The following is an 18776-nucleotide window of genomic DNA, read 5'->3' on the forward strand; positions in this document are numbered from 1 at the left end:
AAAGATAAAATTACTGGGCTGGACCAGGAGGTGCTGGGGGAAATCAGGAGAAAATTGTGCAACCATCTATCAGACCCCCTTTGATTTGGATTCCTGCACTGAGCAGAAGGGGGTTGGACTCGATGACCTCAGGAGACCCCTTCCAACTTTCATGATTCTGTGATTCTGTTTCATTATCTAAGCAATTTCAAACCATTGGGGTAGTCCATTTATTAAATTATTATTCTGATGTTTCACTTATTTCTCAACAATGCCAGTGCATGTCGCTTTTGCCTCTATCCTGGTAAAGCACACAAGGCCATAGTAAAAAAAAAAAAAAGCATAGCTCTAACCATGCCGCAAGTCTCTTCCTTCTGTGAATCTGACTAAAGGTGTCAAAGGTTTTGGTTTTAACGAAAGGAGAAAAGAAGACACGGAAACTGAGCAGGCCATCCCTAGTGTAGAAACCATAAGCGCCGGACTACTCTACCACTTTTCCTAACTCTACGCGCTCTCCTCCTTCCCTCCCTCCCACCTTCCCTCCCACTGCGCATGTCCGGGCCCGCGGCATCCCCGCCGTTCCTGGTCTTAAGACCGGATGTTTCGGGTCTCTTGTTTATACTTCGGAGCCGGCCGCGGAGGCTTCTCTGCTGGCAGCGCCGGGTCGATGGGGGGGTCCCCCCGAAGGTAAGCGAGGGGCACGCGCACCCCGGGGCCCAGAAGGTCGTCCCGTCCTTTGCCTTCTTGGGGCTCAGGGCGAAGAAGAGTGGCAAGGGTGCCCACCCGGAGGAAGGGACAGAGAGTGGAGCTTCCTCCCTCCTTTTCCTCCTCCTCCTGCTCCCTGGTTGTTTACAATGCAAGCCCCGTCTGTTTGTTTTGTTTGTGTGTTTGTGTGTGTGTGGTGCCCTCAAATCAGAACCGGCTTAAAGGGCTTTCAAGGTAGGCGAGCCATTTCAGGAGCGAATTCAGCAGCGTCGCCACCTCACCGTCAGCTTCCTTGGCCGAGCAGGGATTCGAACCCAGACCCCCTCCCCGGAGTCCTAGTCCTTGCAGCGCAGCGTTCTCCAATACTGGACAAACCTTCTCTTTTTAGCCACCCTTCTGGGGCTCCTCTTCCATGGACAAGCGCCTCCTTCATGAGATGCTTGCTTACCTGAGGTGTGGGCACCATGTCTTGTCTTCATCATTCTGCAATAACAGCCGGGGTGAGTGTGTGGAGTCGTGGTTGCTGCCTGTAGTGAGAGTGATCTCCCCCCTTTGCCCCCACTCAGTGGCCTGAGGGCATAGCTTCCTTTCCCCACTATTCACAGCCCTTAAGGAAAAAGCTGCCTGAGAAAGGCTGAGACCCCCCCACACACCTGGGAGTGAGGAGGCTGGGTGTGCATGTCAGGGGTGTGGGAGCCCTAGAGGTTAAATAATGTGGAAATGTTTGAAGATTTATCACAGTCCTACTGAGGCACACTTCTGTGTGTGTGTGTGTGTGTGTGTGTGTGTGTGTGTGTGTGTGTGTGTGTGTGTGTGTGTGTGTGTGTGTGTGTGTGTGTGTGTGTGTGTGTGTGTGTGTGTGTGTGTGTGTGTGTGTGTGTACGTACGTGTGTACGTACGTACGTACGTATGTACGTACGTACGTACGATGTGTCATCAAATCATTTGTGACTTATGGCAAACCTTTCCAGGATTTTCCAGGTAGAGAGTACTCGGAAGTAGTTTACCATTCTCTTTTTCTGGGGGCACCTTGAGACTGTGCAGTTGGCTGTTCAAGGCCACACGGACTGGCTCTTATTGCAGGAGGCAGAGTGGGAATTGAACTCCCACCCTCGTGGATAGCTAAACCACTGAGCTATCCAGCCCAGAAAATCCATTCAAATGAATAAGATGGAATCATTAAGGGTGCATGCAGTCGACCTCAGATATGAACAAGTTTAACAAGATCACTTGAGTAAAGTGAATGTATTCCAACATAGAGATTGTTACTGTTTTGCAATAAGTTGAGCATTCTCAGGTTTGCTTGAGACCAATTCTACAGTGTCTAGTCCTCATTTTCTCCCGACAATGATCAAATTTATCTCCCCGGATGTTGTTGTTACATGCCATCAGTACTCTTATACTCTGCTCTCTTTCTTTTCTTCTTTCCTCTCCCTGCCTTGGGTTCTTCTTTTTGTTATCATTCAGGATCCAAATGGGATCCCAACGCACCCATTCCATGGTTGGGATTGCTCAACTGTCTTGGAAGAAAGTCAGTCCACTGCTATGAGTGGCATCCTAGTACAGAACAGTCTGTGGCATGGGAAGAGTACACTAGTTCAGGGGCATACTTACTGATGCTTGACCTTCCAAACAGCTTTTTAGTTATTTGGGCTAGCAAGACAGCCTACAATAAAAATCTATTGAAATGTGCACAGCTTCTCTAGTTTTTAACAATAAATGGAACTTCTGCTACTATAGATTGTTGCTAGACAAGAATGTTACTAAAATTCTTTGTTCGAGGAGTAAAAGACGGAGGAAGTGTGATGGGGATGGTATCCCTGTTGGTTCTGCTGCTTTCTCAGTGGCTTTCAATACCATCAATCATAGTATCCTTTGGATGGGGATTGTGGGCACTGTTTTACAGTGGCTCTGGTCCTTCCTGAATAAGAGATCTCAGAATTTGATGCTGGGGGATTCCTGTTCAACACCATTGCCTCTTTCCTGTGGGGTTTCTCAGGGTTTGGTTTTGTCTCCCGTGTCATTTAACATTTATATGAAGTTGCTGGGAGTAGTTGTCTAGAGTTTGAGGATTCTGCCTCACCAGTATGGGATGACACTCAACTCTATTTCTCCTTTCCATCTAAATCTGAGGAAGTTGTTTTGGCTCTAGATCAGTGTGTGGTATCCATAATGGACTGGATGAGGGCAAATAAACTGAAACTTAATCCAGACAAGGTGGAGGCGTTCCTGGTGAGTTGAAAGGCAGATCAAGGAATAAAGATGCAATCTTGTGCTGGATGGGGTTGCACTCCTTCTAAAAACACAGGTGTGCAGCTTGGCGGTTTCCTTTAATCTCTGAGCCTGAATGCCCAGGTTTTGGCGGTGGCCAGGAGTGCATTTACACAATTAAAACTAGTGTGCCAACAGCCAGTGACGCCTGTTCCTGAAAAGGTCTGTCCTGGCAACATATGCCTTAATTTTTTTTGGGTGGGAGGGGGAGTCACAGAGGAGGAGAAATGAGTAAGTAAAACTTAATATAGGGGTGCAGTTGCTTGAGAAACAGTATGCTGTATAGTGTTTAGAAAGGTCTATGCTTGAGACAGTGTTTAAGACCTGGTTGGACACAAAGCTTCCAAAATGAACTTGGCCTGGTCAGTATTTTCTCAAGTTCATCAACCTTCCAAGGTTATGGTGATAAAATGGGGGAGATGGGACCGTATGGGAAGTATGCAGCTGTAACTGATTAATAACAGCTAAATCATCACTGGAGTTTAGGAACCGTCCCGCCCTCACAGACTTTCAGAGGGGACATATTTTGTATTTTTATACAAACCTTGGGTATGTAGGCTGTTATGCAGTGGACCTTGGTTTTAGCAACATGTGGTGCTTTTCATTTCTTTGTTCAGTGTGCTGAACTTTGTGTCTGCTGGTCAGCACTTTAGTTCCTGTTGACAGTTTCCCCTTTGGGCTGGCAGATGGAAACACACAGTTGTATTGCAAGAATGTTCGTTTCCTTGCTGATTTGCAGCAGTGCTTCTTATATCCCTCTCCTCACTCTCTGTAAGAGAGTCGTCCAGATACTGTACTGCCTTGTTTTTGCCTTGGAATAGTGTAAACCACTAAAGAAATCATTTTGGGGGTAGAGCCTGTCTTGGCTGCTCAGTCATCCTAGAGTTGATGTGGTTAGCGGTTACAGTCACTTGAAAGACATTAGCTCATGTTGTGTTTTGCCTGTTTTTAGGTTCTTGCTGACCTAACATGTGCTTCGGAGGGGACCAAGAAGTACAAAGAAGCCACTGAGCTGGTCTTGTGAGAGAGAAGTCCGATAATTGCTGACTTCGCTGAGCTGCAAAATGGGTGAGGAGGAGGGAAGCCCCTGTGAACATTGCAAAGTCTGCATTTAAGTGTTGGTTTGTCTGATTTTCTGTCAGAAGGGTATAAATAGCCAGGGATAATACTACTTGAGTCGCAGATATGATTCACTCCCTTAGCCTGGCTTGATCACACTATGCTCTAGATTGCAGCAATATGCTCAGAGAGCATTTCACACACACCCTTTTTTTGAGGTTGGAGCTGTGAAGATAATTTTTCTCTCCCCACAGAGACACAGAAGCTGTTGACCCCAGTGACTGGCTATGGGTCTCAGGATGGAGATACAAGATCTGGCTTAGGCCCTGCTTCCTTTCAGCCAGAAGAAGAGGAACTCCGCAGGCGCCTCAAGTACTTCTTTATGAGCCCCTGTGACAAGTTCCGTGCCAAAGGCAGGAAGCCATTCAAGCTGGTTCTTCAAGTGGTCAAGATCTTAATTGTCACCATCCAGGTATGTCAGGAGGCTTCAGAGCAAAGGTTGAGAGGGTCAGGATGACCGCTGGTTCCCCATCCCAGTAGAGAGTAAGGAAGAAGCGACCTACAGAAGGCTATAACAGACTAGATTTTTAAAATCTGCACTCTACCCACAGTCTGCAGAACCTGTAGACTATGTAATTATCAGGCTGTGTTCTGGTTAATATTTACTCAAGACAATTAACTATGTGGATTTTAATTACTTAAAGAAGCTTAGCCGCCTAGAGTGGTCCTCGCTTGACCAGATAGGCGGGATATAAATAAAATAAATAAATAAATAAATGAGAGAGACCTGTGAAGAAACTGCCCAGAGTGGCCTTGGCTGCTCTCTCTCTCTCTCTCTTTGTGTGTGTGTGTGTGTGTGAGAGAGAGAGAGAATAAATAAATAAAGATTGATTGATTGATTGATTCTGGCTTTAACAAAAAGATCCCGCATATAAGCAATATTCTCTGGAGAAACGGTGATGTGGGAGAGACACTCAAGCCTGTTTAGAAATAGAAAGGCCTCTCTCCATATTTTTCATGAAATGTATAAGGCTATGGCTGATAGGAGAATCAAGGGGCATGCTTTAAAGTCTGCCATTGGGGAGCCCGTTTCCACAGGGCAAAGATCTGGTTGTGGACTATGCTAGAAGTAGTCATGTCGAGTTTGCTTTGGGTACTGTACAGCCAATGATGAAGCTGCTTGATAGAGAAGAATATCTGTCTGGCAAGTTAAGAGTTTTCAGGGGACTCAAATGATGCTGTTTTCCATATCTTAAAACATAATCTTGTGCGTAGTTAAGCATACCCAACTCCCTTTTTTCCCCTCAGTAAGCTGGGACAGACCTAATTATGCATGAAGTGGACATTTAGCAGAGTAAGATTGGCTAAGGGAATGAAGTACCATTTGTAGAGGGAGAAAAAGATTCTGTCCTCCAGGAGCAGCAGATAGAGCTGTTCACTAATTGTTGAGTCACACAGACCACTGATTTGTTTACCCCTCTTTAGACTGATTCATTGTCAAAGCTGGAGACACTTACATCAGCCCAAGACAACAGTTATCTCAGATTCTTCGTATCACTTTTGCTGTTAAATTGATCAGACACAGTTGTTACTGAAGCTCTTGTTGTTCTTCCTGTCACTGGTTTGGGCCAAGCCCTACTAGCCTCAAGACAATATAAACAAAGTCATTGATCATGAGTTCACTCACAACCTTTCTTTTTTCTGGTCAAAAAGCCTGGGCCTCTTCTACGATAGTAGATCCAGAATCTGATGCTTGAATTTCTGAAGTCGGGGTCTTCTCAACAAGTATAAGAATGGACTGGAAGTGCTTCCGGACACAGGACTCCAAGCATTATCAATCAAAGAGCCAATTCTGGTTCTAATTCATCTAAACAGAGTTTCTGTAAAACAAAATAGGCAGGAAAAAACCTTGGGGAAACATGGAAGTTCACAAGGAAATGAGAACGTCTGTAGCGTTGATAACATGTATCATAGAAACCCTATCTGGGAGCACCCTATAGTACATCTCACTCCAGAGAAATGGGGTTTAAACTGTTAAGGTAACTAGTTCTGAGACTGCCCAACACAATTCATTTCTGTTCTTGATATAAAGACTAAAACACCACCTGGAGCAACTAAATCTACAAAAAACAAAGCAAACACATACAGTGGACCCTTGACTTACAGACGGCTCAACTTACAGACTTTTCGAGTTACAGACTTCTCTGGCTACAAAATTTAGGTTCGACTTGCAGCTGGAGAATCGACCTAAGGACCAGAAAAAAACCAAAATGGCACAAAAATGGTTTTCGATGCATTGTAGGTCAATGGAGACTCGACTTACAGACTTTTTGACCTGCAGCCACCGTTCCAATACGGATTAATTACGTAAGTAGAGGGTCCACTGTACACCATTCAAAAACAGGCCCTAGATGAAAGAGCACTGCATGTACTTTTCCAAAGGTAGCTCTCCTTTTTCTTGGCCGTTGATCCCCTTTGCCTAGTGAGATCTGCTTCAGAAACAGAGGAGAGCACACGGTGAGATTGGCACTGCAGCTTGCACTAAAGGTCTTGCATTCTCTTCAGTTGAATTTGTGCTCTCTGCTTTCCATTCCTACAGCTTGTACTTTTTGGGCTCAGCAATCAGATGGTGGTAACTTTCAAAGAAGAGAACACAATTACATTCAAACACCTCTTCCTGAAGGACTATGCAGATGGATCAGATGAGACTCACGCGGTCTATACCCAGGCAGATGTCTACGACCACATCTTCTATGCAGTGGACAAGGTGAGGAGGGACCCAGCAAGTGTGTGGTTTGGGAGCCTATGTGAAGGAGATGGGACTAACTAGTATTGCCTTGGCCACTTTCCTTTTGCAGTACTTGGCCATTCCAAATGAAACAATCGGACGTTATGCCTATGTGCGCACGCACAGTGCTAACCAGTCGGCACTCATGCTCTGCCAGCAATACTACCGCAAAGGGAGTATTGACCCAGCCAATGACACCTTCAACATTGACCCCAAGGTCATCACAGGTAAGTGCTTTTGCAGGGGTACCTTTGCTGTCCTGGGGATAAAAAGGATGCTTAAAGCCCATTTGGCTATATGTGGCTCACACTGAAGCTTAAAGGAGAGGCAGGATTTTTTCTCTCTGTAGTGTGGCACAGCCATCTTTAAGGTCCAGGTCTTGCTGCATTCAGTTCCTCTTTCTTCAACTGTCCTGTTTCTCAGATTTCTGAGCCACTTTTTTTACATTTTATTTTTAACAAAGGGTGACAGAAAGGAAAAAGGGATTGAGGTTAAGGGGGGAAAAGGAGAAACAATGACATACTAACATCCATTCTATACATATTGCCATATCAAAATTCCAGATTACTCTTTTTACTATTTTCTGCCTTCCAGATTTAAGTTCTCATTTCGATGTATGCTTTTCATACGATGTCTGTTGACTCAATCCATTTATAGAATAAATCCCATCTTTCAGTTGCCTTTTGTAAAGGATAGTCCTTCATCACTTCTGATAAAATGTCCATTTCCGCTGTTTCCCATATCTTCTCTATAAAATCTTCTTGTTTCGGTACCGTCAGACTTTTCCAATTTTTGGCATAAAGAATTCTGGCTGCAGTGACTATGTATATAACTATATAATCCTTTGTCTTATCTATGTTATCAGGTATCATACTCAATAAAAACAGTTCTGGGATTAATGGCATCTTACAAAGCAATATTGGTTGCCACACAGCATGTACTCTTTTCCAATACTGTTTCGCTGCTCTACATGACCACCACATATGATAATAGCTTCCCACAAGTGCTTCACATTTTCAACACACATTTGATACATCTGTATACATCTTCAACAATTTTTCTGGAGTCATATTCCACCTATAAAACATCTTATATATATTCTCCTTAGATGTCTGAGCCACTTCATTCATAATTGATTTGCTGCATAGGCTGTGGGAAGTGGTCTTGCATAGGGAGGGTGTTTGGGCCTGGATTGTCTTTATAGTTTGGCATAGATTTACAGAGCTTGGGAAAGGAATCCCCTAGTAAGCATAGCTGGCTGACTTGCCAGAAAATGTTTTCCAAGCTCTCCCTTGGAATATATGGCATGCATACTTCCATTGCGATGGATATTGCAGAACTGTTTTTGACTCTTCTCCCTCCCTTCTGCACACTTACTCATACTACAACCTGCTGAATGTGGGAGGGCATGGAAGCTGTTCCAGGAGCAATGTCTCTTTTCTCTGTAGAGTGCCTCGGTGTGGATCCCCCAAAGAGGAAACCAACTCCAGTGGATCTTGAGGAATACATTTCAGAGATCTCAGAGCCAAACCCCAGCTACAAGAACTTTACTCTCAAGTTTTACAAGTAAGTAGAGGTATTTTCTTGATACAGTGGTGCCTCGCAAGATGATTTTAATTCGTTCCATGGAAATCGCTGTCTTGCAAAAATATCATCTTGTGAAACCCAGTTCCCCATTGGAATGCATTGAAATCTATTTAATGTGTTCCAATTGGGGGAAAAATCACTGTCTTGCAAAAATTGACCATAGAAGACGTCATCTTGCAAAACACAGTTCCCCATACCATATCGGGGAAAAGCAATCCCCTCACCTGCACTGCCTTTGGAAATGCAGTGGGTCTCAGATGGCCATCCCCCTCTTTCTTTCTCTAGCAAAGAAAGAGGGTGAAAGGAATCAAAGCAGCCCCCTGGCTCCTAATAATGGTGACTCCTTTTGCCCTGATCCTTTACCACAGGGGAGAAAAAGAGGAAGAATGCAATATAAGACATCACCAGGACTTGTTCCCTTTGCAATAGATCCTGATGAGGAGGAAAAGAGATGAAAAGGAATCTAGAAAAACCAGGGAAATCATAAGGGCAATCCCCCATTAACACAAAGTATGCAGTTGAGTTCCCCACATTTTGCCAGAGGCCAAGAGAGCTCCTCAGTGTTTTGGGGTGCCCTGCGGGACCCCCATCAGGGGCTAGGTGTTCCTCCCACAATCCTCTAGTGCCCAGGTATTATGCTATACCCAAGGCAGGACTGGGGCTCTGCAGCCCTGCACTGAGTGGGAGGTGCAGCCAGGGGGTCACCATGCCTTGGGGGGTCAGGGGACAGAAGGGGGTATGAGTTGCAAGGGCCATTCCAACTCATACCTTGCAGGGGAAATACCATGTCATAAAAGTGGTTTTTTTCCAGGGGGAGGCTCATCTGTTGCACTTTAGGTATGCTGCTGATCCCTGTGATTTCCCCAAATGTGGGGAGCTCAGCTACATAATTTGTGTTAATGGGGGATTGTGTTTGTGATTTCCCTGGTGTTTTTACAATCTCTTTTCTCTTTGGTTCCTGGCTGTTTTCACTGTCTTCTACCATTTAAATATGCAGCCATAGCCCCATTGGTGATGCTTTGCAAGATGGTTTTTTTCTCCCATTGAAACACATTAATTATATAAGACCTACTTTTTTATCCCAAAAAAAGTGGGGGAGAAGGTATATGCTTCTGGCTTTCCAGGAGGCAGACCCTGGAAAGCCAGCAGCATATACTTTCTCCCCCACTTTTTTGGGATAAACAGTAGGTTTTATGTAATTACAGTGGTGCCTCGCTTAACGAGCGCACCGTTTAATGACGAATCCACATAGCGATCTGTTTTTTCAGATCGCTAATGCGATCGCATTGCGATGTTTTCAATGGCAAAACATCGCATTGCGATGATCAGTAAGTGTTTCGCTTACCGATCTTTGCATTGCGATGTTTTTTTAAACAGCTGATCGGCTGTTCCAAAATAGCCGCCGGATGCCCAAAATGGCCACCGCAACCATTTTCGCGCCCTGCCCTCGCTTACCGAGGGTGCGAAAATGGCGGTGCTGTGGAGGAACTTCGCTGAACGGTGAGTTTGGGGCCCCATAGGAACGCATTAAACAAAGTTTAATGCGTACCTATGGGGTTTTTTTGATCCGTTTAGCGATGTTTTTGCATAGCGACGATTAATCTGGAACGGATTAACGTCGCTATGTGGGGCACCACTGTAATGTGTTCCAATGGGGCGGGGTAACTGTCTTGTGAAACAGGGTTAAAAAAAAAACAGGGTAAAAAAAAGTCTTGCAAGGCAAGGACCCAAACATTGTCCAGTGAAAATCGCCCATAGGAACAATTGTTTTGCGAAGTGCAACATCGCTCAAAAAAAGTCGTCTAGCTAGGCATCACTGTATTTGTGAAACATTGGTGGGAACCTCTCTGTCTCAGAAGTCATAGAGAGCAAAGCTTTCCTTTATAAAAGTTTTCCTCCAACGCTATTTTTAAATCATTGACACCCCATCCCTTCCTTAATTGGTTTTAAGGGACATTGCAATGTTTTTCATCTTCACAAATCTTAAGGTTTCTGTCTTCTAGTCTTACACTTATCAATGATATGTTGTGTTTACTTCTGTACTCACCGTTTCCTTGATCCTAAATAGCCCCCTTACTGTATTATCACTGCTACATTTGCAGTTGTTACCCATCTCTTTTTCTGAGCTGAAATAGCGAAGCTCCTTTGAAAGAAGCTTTCTCCTCTGCCTGGCATAATCAGGCTGTTATGTAAGTTAATGAAAGGTTATGATGGAGCGTTCTACACCTTGTCTCTTGCAGGCTCATTAATGTCACCATCCAGTTCAAGCTGAAAGCCATCAACATTCAAACAATAATCAACAATGAGATTCCAGACTGCTACACTTTTTCTATCACAGTGAGTGCCCCTGTCTTAGGAGGGCAGAGCCTCTGCCAGAGCCTCTCATTTGCCATCTTGACTGGCAGACCCAGAGTGTCTTGGGCTTCTGCCAGGCTGGCCAGTGAAATTCTACCTGGTTTCTCATGGACCTTATATTCCTACTCTTCTAGATCACGTTTGACAACAAAGCACACAGTGGCCGAGTGAAGATCCACTTGGACAACAAAGTGGACATCCAGGAATGCAAAGACCCGAGTGTCTATGGCAAAGGTAGCAATGGGACACCTACACATAGGCACAGAGAGAGAGAGAGAGATGGCACACATGCAGACTTTTTGGAAAGTGACATCCTCCATTAGGAGTGAGGAGAACCTCAAACAGTGTCAATAGTCTCTTTGGTTTAAAGGACATTTGGTTCTATAAAACTATTGTATTTGAAGGTGCGGCAGGCAAAGGACCTACCTTCAGCACAGTTCAGTTGTTTTAAAATGGACTTTTAATCTGACTGGGTGATGATTCTCCCTTAATTGAGGGTTTTTTAAAAAAGTTGCCTTATATTTTTAGTCTGAGTGTTTGTAGCCAAACTTTTTTTTATTCATTTTACTCTTAGACACTTTGGCTCCTGTTTTTGATAGAAGTGCAGGGTACAAATTAAGTCAAAGCCCAAACAGAGGGCCGCTTGCTCAATACATGTGTCTCTCTCTCTGCTTCTCTGTTGCTGACAATGATGGATGCTGTATGACATTTGTGAACCCACAAAGCTTTGCCTTTTGTGATAGCCCCCCCCCTTAAGTGGTTCTAAAAGCCATTCAAATGATCCAGACATCTCTCTCCTGGATGGTTTGGCTGAGTTAGGTGTAATTATTCTAACCGTTAACAACCCAGGCTGTTTTCTCCTCTGCACCAGTTTCTTTTTTTCTCCCCCTGCGTGCTCACTTTTTGTGAGCCACCTTGCTCCCCTTCTGATGACTTCATTTCTCATAAAAAATAAAATGGCTTCTTTCGTGCAGCATCCCTTCTGCTGTCCAGTTGCTCTTTTCTGTTGCACCCTCTGTACACGTTGATCAAGGCAACTCAAGTGTGCAACATCTTTGGGTAGGGAGAGGGTAATTACACTTGTTCACTGCAGTGACTTGTATATTCCCCAAACTCATCTCTGTCCTCCTCCTTTCTCATAGGAGACAACCATTTCCGGATGTTCTTTGATGTGGTTGTGCTCCTCGTCTGCGTGCTGTCCTTCGTCTTGTGTTCCCGCTCAATCATAAGGGGGCTTCTGCTGCAGCTTGTGAGCACTGCTTTGATGGGCACCTCTGTTTCTGGGCAGGGGGGTGTTTCCTGGTACCAGATAGGAAAAGGCAGCATCTTTGCTCCTGAGTAGCTCCAGTAAAGGGGAGAAGCCCAAAGATCTCTTCAAGATCCTAGGGGAAACAGATAAATAAGGGGGTGGTGGTATTTGTAGGCTTGGACCCCATACATTTCAGAGCCTGGCTAGACCAGAGTGCCTCTGCTGTAATACATTATGTTTAGCTTCCTTTTTTCCACTTCCTCATTCTCCCTTCTGATGGTGCTCCCCCATCCCCGTGCTTGGTGCTGCATAAACACATGGAAAGAGGAAGGATTTGAAGAGTGTGTGGAAATCACACATCACACCCCTTCAACACAATGATGCGCACACACATTTATTTAAGAGAAGAAGATATGTCCTGTTACGATGGGCCTGAGCCAGAGGGAGAGACAGAAAAATGAGGTGTTAATTATCATACATGACCTCACTAAAATCAATACAGGGACAAATTGCAGGTAAATCTGACCATATCTAAAGCAGCTCACCAGTTGAACATAGTTTTCAGCCGTTAACATTCTAAGGTCATAGTAGGTTTGAGAGGATGACTGCTTTTACTTTGCTCTAAGCTTTCATTGTTGTATTCTCTTCTTCCAATGGTCACTTTTCCCCCCTGAAGAGAGATTAGGAGTTGCTGCATTTTTCCCCTCTGGGGTAGAGATAGCCTGTGACAAACAAATAGTGTCCAGTTCAAGCTCAGGCCCCTGGTAGGGTACACTTGGCCATTTAATGGCTGTTCACCTCCTTATATGGGTCTGTTTTAGGCCTGAAATTGATGCACAGAATGGCCTATAGTCTCTCCAGAGATGCCTAACAAGATGTGAACCATCAGTGTTGGGAAGTAGCGAAGTAGTCCAAATCTCAAGTCCATTGATGATTTTGACAGCTTAAGGAGTATTAACCCAGTTCTCTGGAGCAAAGGAAGAAGGCAGGAGAGCGATTAAGGAAGGGACTTGGGTAAATGGTTCAGGAAGTTTTGTGTTTGGAACTAAGTTGGCCTTTTCTTTGCATACAGGAGTTCGGCCAGTTCTTCCAGCGCCGCTACAACCAAAATATCTGCTTTTCGGACCGCATGGAGTTTGTGAACGGCTGGTACATCTTGCTGGTGATGAGCGACATCTTGACTATCTCTGGGACTGTCATGAAGATTGGGATTGAGTCTAAGGTAAGAAACTGTCCAGGCGGGTGATGGACATCGAAAAGGGTTTAGTGCCTAGGTTGCAGAGTGCACCTTGCCCCCCCCCCCCGTATCTTTTGTTGCCAAAGAGCAGCCGTGCTTAACATGTTGTTTGTTTGCAGAACTTCGCCAACTATGATGTGTGTGGCATCCTCTTGGGCACCTCAACGCTCTTGGTCTGGGTTGGAGTCATGCGCTACCTCAGCTTCTTCCAAAAGTACAATGTGAGCGCAGTGCCTTTCTTTTCTTCCCTCCCTCCCTTATCATGACATGTGCCTCTGTAAGAAAAGCACAAACCTGAGATGATTCCTCTGCTTCCTCTTTTTAAAAAATGGAACCTGGGATTCTTGTAGTGATAGAACCCTTAGCAAATTTTGCAGCTTCATTTATTGCATACCTAGTGCAGGCCTACAGCTGCCGGCCCTTGTTACTGTGTATTATTGGTGGTTTGACAGAAGCTGCACAGCAGGTTGGAACTTGAACTTGGCTCCCTCAGGTTCTGCTTTTCCTGGCTGAAGTTTTCTTGGTCTGTTTCTCTCCAGATCCTCATTGTCACTATGCGGGTTGCCTTCCCCAATGTCATCCGCTTCTGTTGCTGTGTGGCAGTCATCTACCTGGGCTACTGCTTCTGTGGCTGGATTGTGCTGGGACCCTACCATGTTAAGGTATGTGGAAGAGGCAGAGTGGTATGCTGGACCTGGTACAGAAGGTGAAGCAGTGATGGTGTCACTGGTGTCCACACAGAGAAAGCAGTGGACATTCTCAAAATAACACACATCTTAGTTCGGTCAGGGCAGAATTGCTCATATCTTTGGAGAGTTTACACAGCAAATGATCAAAATTTGTCTTGTTTGACATATTAATGGCTGCTTACACTGCTTGGTTGCCAACCCATTAAATTCCAAAGAGAAAAAATGAATTAATTGGTTCTAACTGAGCGTTATAGAGTGGAGGTTTCTAGCTCTGGTTGTAAATGAGAATCTTGCCTGTCTGAAATGTGATAAAGATGCTGTGGCTAGAGTTGGAAGTATGGATGAGGACTGAGTGAGCAACCCTGGACTCTAGCCTGTTGATGGAACTGTCACAATACTGGCTGTGACGAACAGGACTCTGACCATGATACTATACTTAGTGCCTGCCTGAGCATTATGATCATCAGGGGAGGCCTTTCTCTTGGTCCCATCACCCTCACAGGTGTGCTTGGTGGGGACACAGGAGAAAGCCTTCTCTGTTGCTGCTCCCAGACTCTGGAACTCCCTCCCACGGGAAGCTAGGTTGGCCCCTTCTTGCTTTTCTTCTGCAAGCTGGCAAAGATCTTTCTCTTCAGACAGGTTTTTCCTTAATGGCCGGTGGTGTGAGAGATGTTTTAAATGGATTGTTCTGTCCAATATTTTAAATGTGTTTTAATACTGATTTTATTTACCATTTTAACATAATTCTTTGTTTTAATTCTTTTTTATTATTATTCATATAGTTGTTGTAGGTTTTTTGGGCTGTTTGGCCATGTCCCGAAGGTTTTTCTTCCTAATGTTTCGCCAGTCTCTGTGGCTGGTATCTTCAGAGGACAGCACTCTGAAACACTCTGCTGTCCTCTGAAGATGCCCGCCACAGAGACTGGCAAAACATTAGGAAGAATAACCTTTGGAACACGGCCAAACAGCCCGAAAAACCTACAACAACCATCAGATCCCGACCGTGCAAGCCTTTGAGAATACATTATTCATATACATTATTCATACACTGTTTTTAGCTTTTAAATAATAGTTATGTAAGCCATCTTGGGTCCTTTTAAAGGAGAAAGGCTGAATGAATGAATGAATGAATGAATGAATGAATGAACGAATGAACGAATGAACGAACGAACGAACGAACGAATGAATGAATGAATGAAGCAGGATTCAAGGTGGCTCGCAACATGAATTAAAACCATTCTAAGCTGTAATATTAAAATAGAATCAAAACATATTAAAAACAAGAGCTAAATTAAGGCAATTTGAGAAGAAGTAAAAGCCCATGATGAAAAGTGCATCTCCCACCCCTTTAAAAGGCCTTTCCTGAGTGACTTTGTTTTCAGCCAGTCAGTGATCAAAGCTAGTCCAAATAGAAAGGTGTTCGCCAAGGAAGGGCAGGAGGCAGGAAGACACCTTAGCCTTCCTGGTTCTGCTGATTGCTTCTTGTGACTCCAGATTTGAGGTTCCTCATCCTCCCTTCCCTGCCCTTTTTGTTACAGTTCCGCACGCTCTCCATGGTGTCAGAGTGCCTTTTCTCCCTAATCAATGGAGACGACATGTTTGTGACCTTTGCCTCCATGCAGCAGAGCAGCTACTTGGTGTGGCTTTTCAGCCAGCTCTATCTGTACACCTTCATCAGTCTCTTCATCTACATGGTGCTCAGCCTCTTCATTGCTCTCATCACTGGCTCCTATGAGACCATCAAGGTTAGTCCTGCCGGGAGCTTCGAGCCCCCTGCTCTAGAACAAGAGCTTAACAACTAAGTCTTCTTTTTTCACTCCCCAAATTGGAGAGAAAGGGAGACTTTTGGGAACTGCAGAAGTGGTGTTGGGGGCCCAAGTGATTCCCACCCATCATGCTGATTGCTTTAAGTTGTGTTCTGTCCTTTGGAAAGCTGGCGGGAACACTAGGCCAGCTGGCCACAGATGCCCCATGTGATCGCTTCTGTCTCTTGTTCTTCCAGCATCAGTGTGAGGGAGAAGCCACCGTCACACTGCTCCATGCCTATATAGCAGAGTGCAAGGACAGTCCCAAATCGGGCAAGTTCCGCAGGGAGAGTACTTCCTCATGCTCCATCTTCTGCTGCTGTGAGCGGTAAGTCTGTAAAGTCAGGGACTGGAGTCACTGCCCATGCCTCCAGCAGTTTTCTTTGGGTTCAAGCAGTTTCAGTGGAACGCCTCCATGTTTGCTCCAGAAAGGGAGTTCCGGCATGCTTGCTCGCTCTCTGATCCAGGGCTTAGGAAATGTGCCTGTCAGATTTTTGTACCACCCTTTTAGCAAACCAATTATTTGTTCCAGTTATTTGGATTATAACTTTGCTGCATGCTTGAGTCATTGCCCATTTCTCCCTACAACTTTTTTTACAGGTAGTCAAGTCATTTCTAACTTACCTCTCCCAAGCTCTACCTTTGCTTAGGTGCCCACATGGCCTTTGTTATGGGGAGGGGGACAGGTTTGGGCAAAGCTTGATGGATCTTTTCTTTTCTCCCCCCCCCCCCCAACAGAACCCCACTGCAGGAGAATGTGCTGGTGGTGAATTGAAAATGAAGGGCTGCCTTCTCTTCCTTGTCGGTGGGCTGCCTGGATGTGGCCTGTTCTGTGACTGAGGAAAGCAGTTGCCGCTCATGTTGCCTTCGAATGCCAGTTCCACGGAGAGCTGCATCAAGAGACACCAGGGGATGGGAGGGATGGGAGAGGGAGTTTTAAAAACAACCAGCCTTTAGTTGGGCAGTATTGGACAATGCTGAAATTGCTGCTGTGTGTACCACCATTCTCAGGCTGTGTGGGCTGAGAGGTTTGCTAAAGATCTGCAGCGAAGAATGCAGTTTTTAAAGGTTTATTTTTAGAAGAAAACAAGACTTGCATAGAGACATGTGGAAAAAATAAGTCAAGGCAAAACTCTAAATGTGGCATTTGAGGGGCCTTCAAGGTATGCAGATTGCCTATCGGTGCTCTATTTGCTTCAGAACGATGGACACAAAGGTTTTCCTCTCTTAGCTGAGGTCCAAATGGAACATGTTCCTAAAATATTAGTTTGATAAATGACAAGAATGTGGCAGGTTTGGGATGATGTGGAATGAAAATTAACAAAGCCCTTTATTTATTGGTGGGTGGGCGGACTGCTTTTAAGTACTAAGCTGAAAGACAAGGTCTCTCAAGCCTCATGACTCACTCTTGAATTCAGCTAGAGTACCCGTGCTTTCTTCTACTACCCAGTTTTGAAGATGTCTCCTTCAGATAACCTGGTTTAGAAAGAATCCTGTTCTAGATTAAGCAGCCATGCCAGCCTAGCACTGGTACATTTCTTTCTATCCTACAGGTGTTAATGCTGGCCAGTTCCTCTGGCAGGAACAACTGGACTCAGCATGGCTTATTTTTTAATCATGTACTGATAAATCACTTTCCCTTCCTCACACTTTGTCCCAGATGCCACAGTGGAAGATTGTGGCATATTCAGTGTTCAAGCATAGAAGGAAAAGATGGGCACCCTTGGATGGATTGTGAGTGTGGGTTGGCCAATACTGGTGGTTCCACCCACCCACCCCAGCATCTACCATGGATCTTTTTTAAGGAGGATAGACTGTACCGCCTTCGGAAGGTGCAAGCATGGAATTGACAGCAAAGCATGGAAATAGAGCTTTGGTACAAAGACGTCACAATTCTCACTGCCTCCCTGGGATTTTTTGGCTCCTCATCTGGGCCTGTCCCAGAGCTAACCCTGGGCAAAAATGCAATCCTCTGGCTATTGTCAGACTACAGCTCCCATAATCCATAGCAAGCGTAGCCCGTGGTGAGGAATGTGAAATGGGGGCGGAGGGCTGGAACTGAACAGCATATGGAGGACAGGACTTTGCCCATCCATCTCTGCTGTAGGTGAATCCTGGGGCTGGCCTTAGCTTGAAGCACTTGAGCCCCTCTAGATATTATCTGGACACAATTCCTCCCTTCTCCTTGTGCCTTTTTCAGAAATAAGCTCCGTTCCAGAGGATGAGAGGCATTTTGAGAGTTCAGATGCAGAAATGTCTGTGCCCTAGGTTTAGGATTTGCCTTACTGGGACAGGATGTTCATTTCTGCTAGATGAACGTTAGGTGGCCAAAATGCTCTATCAGTTGACCACAAATATTGCTAAATAATGGCCAATTATTTTTAAGACGTTAATTTTGTAGAAATAGAACAAAAGGCGTTGACCTAGCTACTTCTGTTGTTGGGACAATTTATGAAATGATTATGTGCAATTCTGAACTACTGAAATCGGTTATTTATAGCTAACAGTGTTATTCAGATATACTGTAAAAGTATGAGAAAAATAGTGAAGAGGTTAAACAGTTCCTTTTATCCAGAACAAGGTTGGTCCAAGCAGTTACAAATGTGTGTGTGTGTTTCCACTGTTCTGCATTGTTGTATCCCCATTCTCCCTTTATCTGATGACAACACTATCTACCGTTGGGCAGACATCAGTCTTTTCCCTAACCCATTTTAACCCAATTGCAAATATTGCCCCTCAAATGTCAAAGGATGGTATTGGCTATTCAAACATACTCACTTCCCATAACTGGCCTGAAAAATAAGAGGAACATTGGAAATAAACATTGATATGTTAACTTGTTGCTTTCTTCAGAACACTGCCAGAAACAGTCTCTCAATGCTTAGTGAGGTATCTGAGGAGAAATTGAAAGCTTATACTTTTGCTCAGGCCTTTTTATATTGTAGCATGGTGGAGTGGGCTGGGAATGGAAGTAAGAAAGTCTGTGTAGAGATTCTTCAAAAGATAGAGGTTTACATTTTGAAACATTAGGAATAGTTTTAAGTTCTTTGCA

The 18776-nt window shown here is 44.7% G+C and overlaps 1 protein-coding gene and 1 non-coding gene across 2 annotated transcripts; both read left to right on the forward strand.

Annotated features, from left to right (window-relative positions):
- Positions 1-517: 517 nt before the first annotated feature.
- Positions 518-18560, forward strand: MCOLN1 (mucolipin TRP cation channel 1). The gene is made up of 15 exons (XM_072991619.2): positions 518-666; positions 3908-4023; positions 4269-4486; positions 6614-6781; positions 6873-7029; positions 8251-8368; positions 10630-10726; positions 10879-10978; positions 11887-11993; positions 13066-13215; positions 13350-13451; positions 13770-13892; positions 15458-15664; positions 15922-16052; positions 16463-18560. Exons 2-15 carry the CDS (start codon positions 4020-4022, stop codon positions 16497-16499), a joined length of 1719 nt encoding a protein of 572 aa, XP_072847720.2. The 5' UTR covers positions 518-666; positions 3908-4019; the 3' UTR covers positions 16500-18560.
- Positions 9150-9317, forward strand: LOC140705161 (U1 spliceosomal RNA). Its single transcript, XR_012084655.2, has one exon. It is a non-coding gene; the product is annotated as a U1 spliceosomal RNA (small nuclear RNA).
- Positions 18561-18776: the final 216 nt, after the last annotated feature.

The sequence above is a fragment of the Pogona vitticeps genome, chromosome 2, assembly GCF_051106095.1.
Source record: "Pogona vitticeps strain Pit_001003342236 chromosome 2, PviZW2.1, whole genome shotgun sequence".
Classification (NCBI taxonomy): domain Eukaryota; kingdom Metazoa; phylum Chordata; class Lepidosauria; order Squamata; family Agamidae; genus Pogona; species Pogona vitticeps.

Excerpts from the sequence above, each read along its gene's own strand:
- MCOLN1 (XM_072991619.2), top strand. Across the intron at positions 7,030-8,250 it reads TGACCCCAAGGTCATCACAG|AGTGCCTCGGTGTGGATCCC; the intron begins GTAAGTGCTTTT and ends TTTTCTCTGTAG. Across the intron at positions 10,979-11,886 it reads CCCGAGTGTCTATGGCAAAG|GAGACAACCATTTCCGGATG; the intron begins GTAGCAATGGGA and ends CCTTTCTCATAG.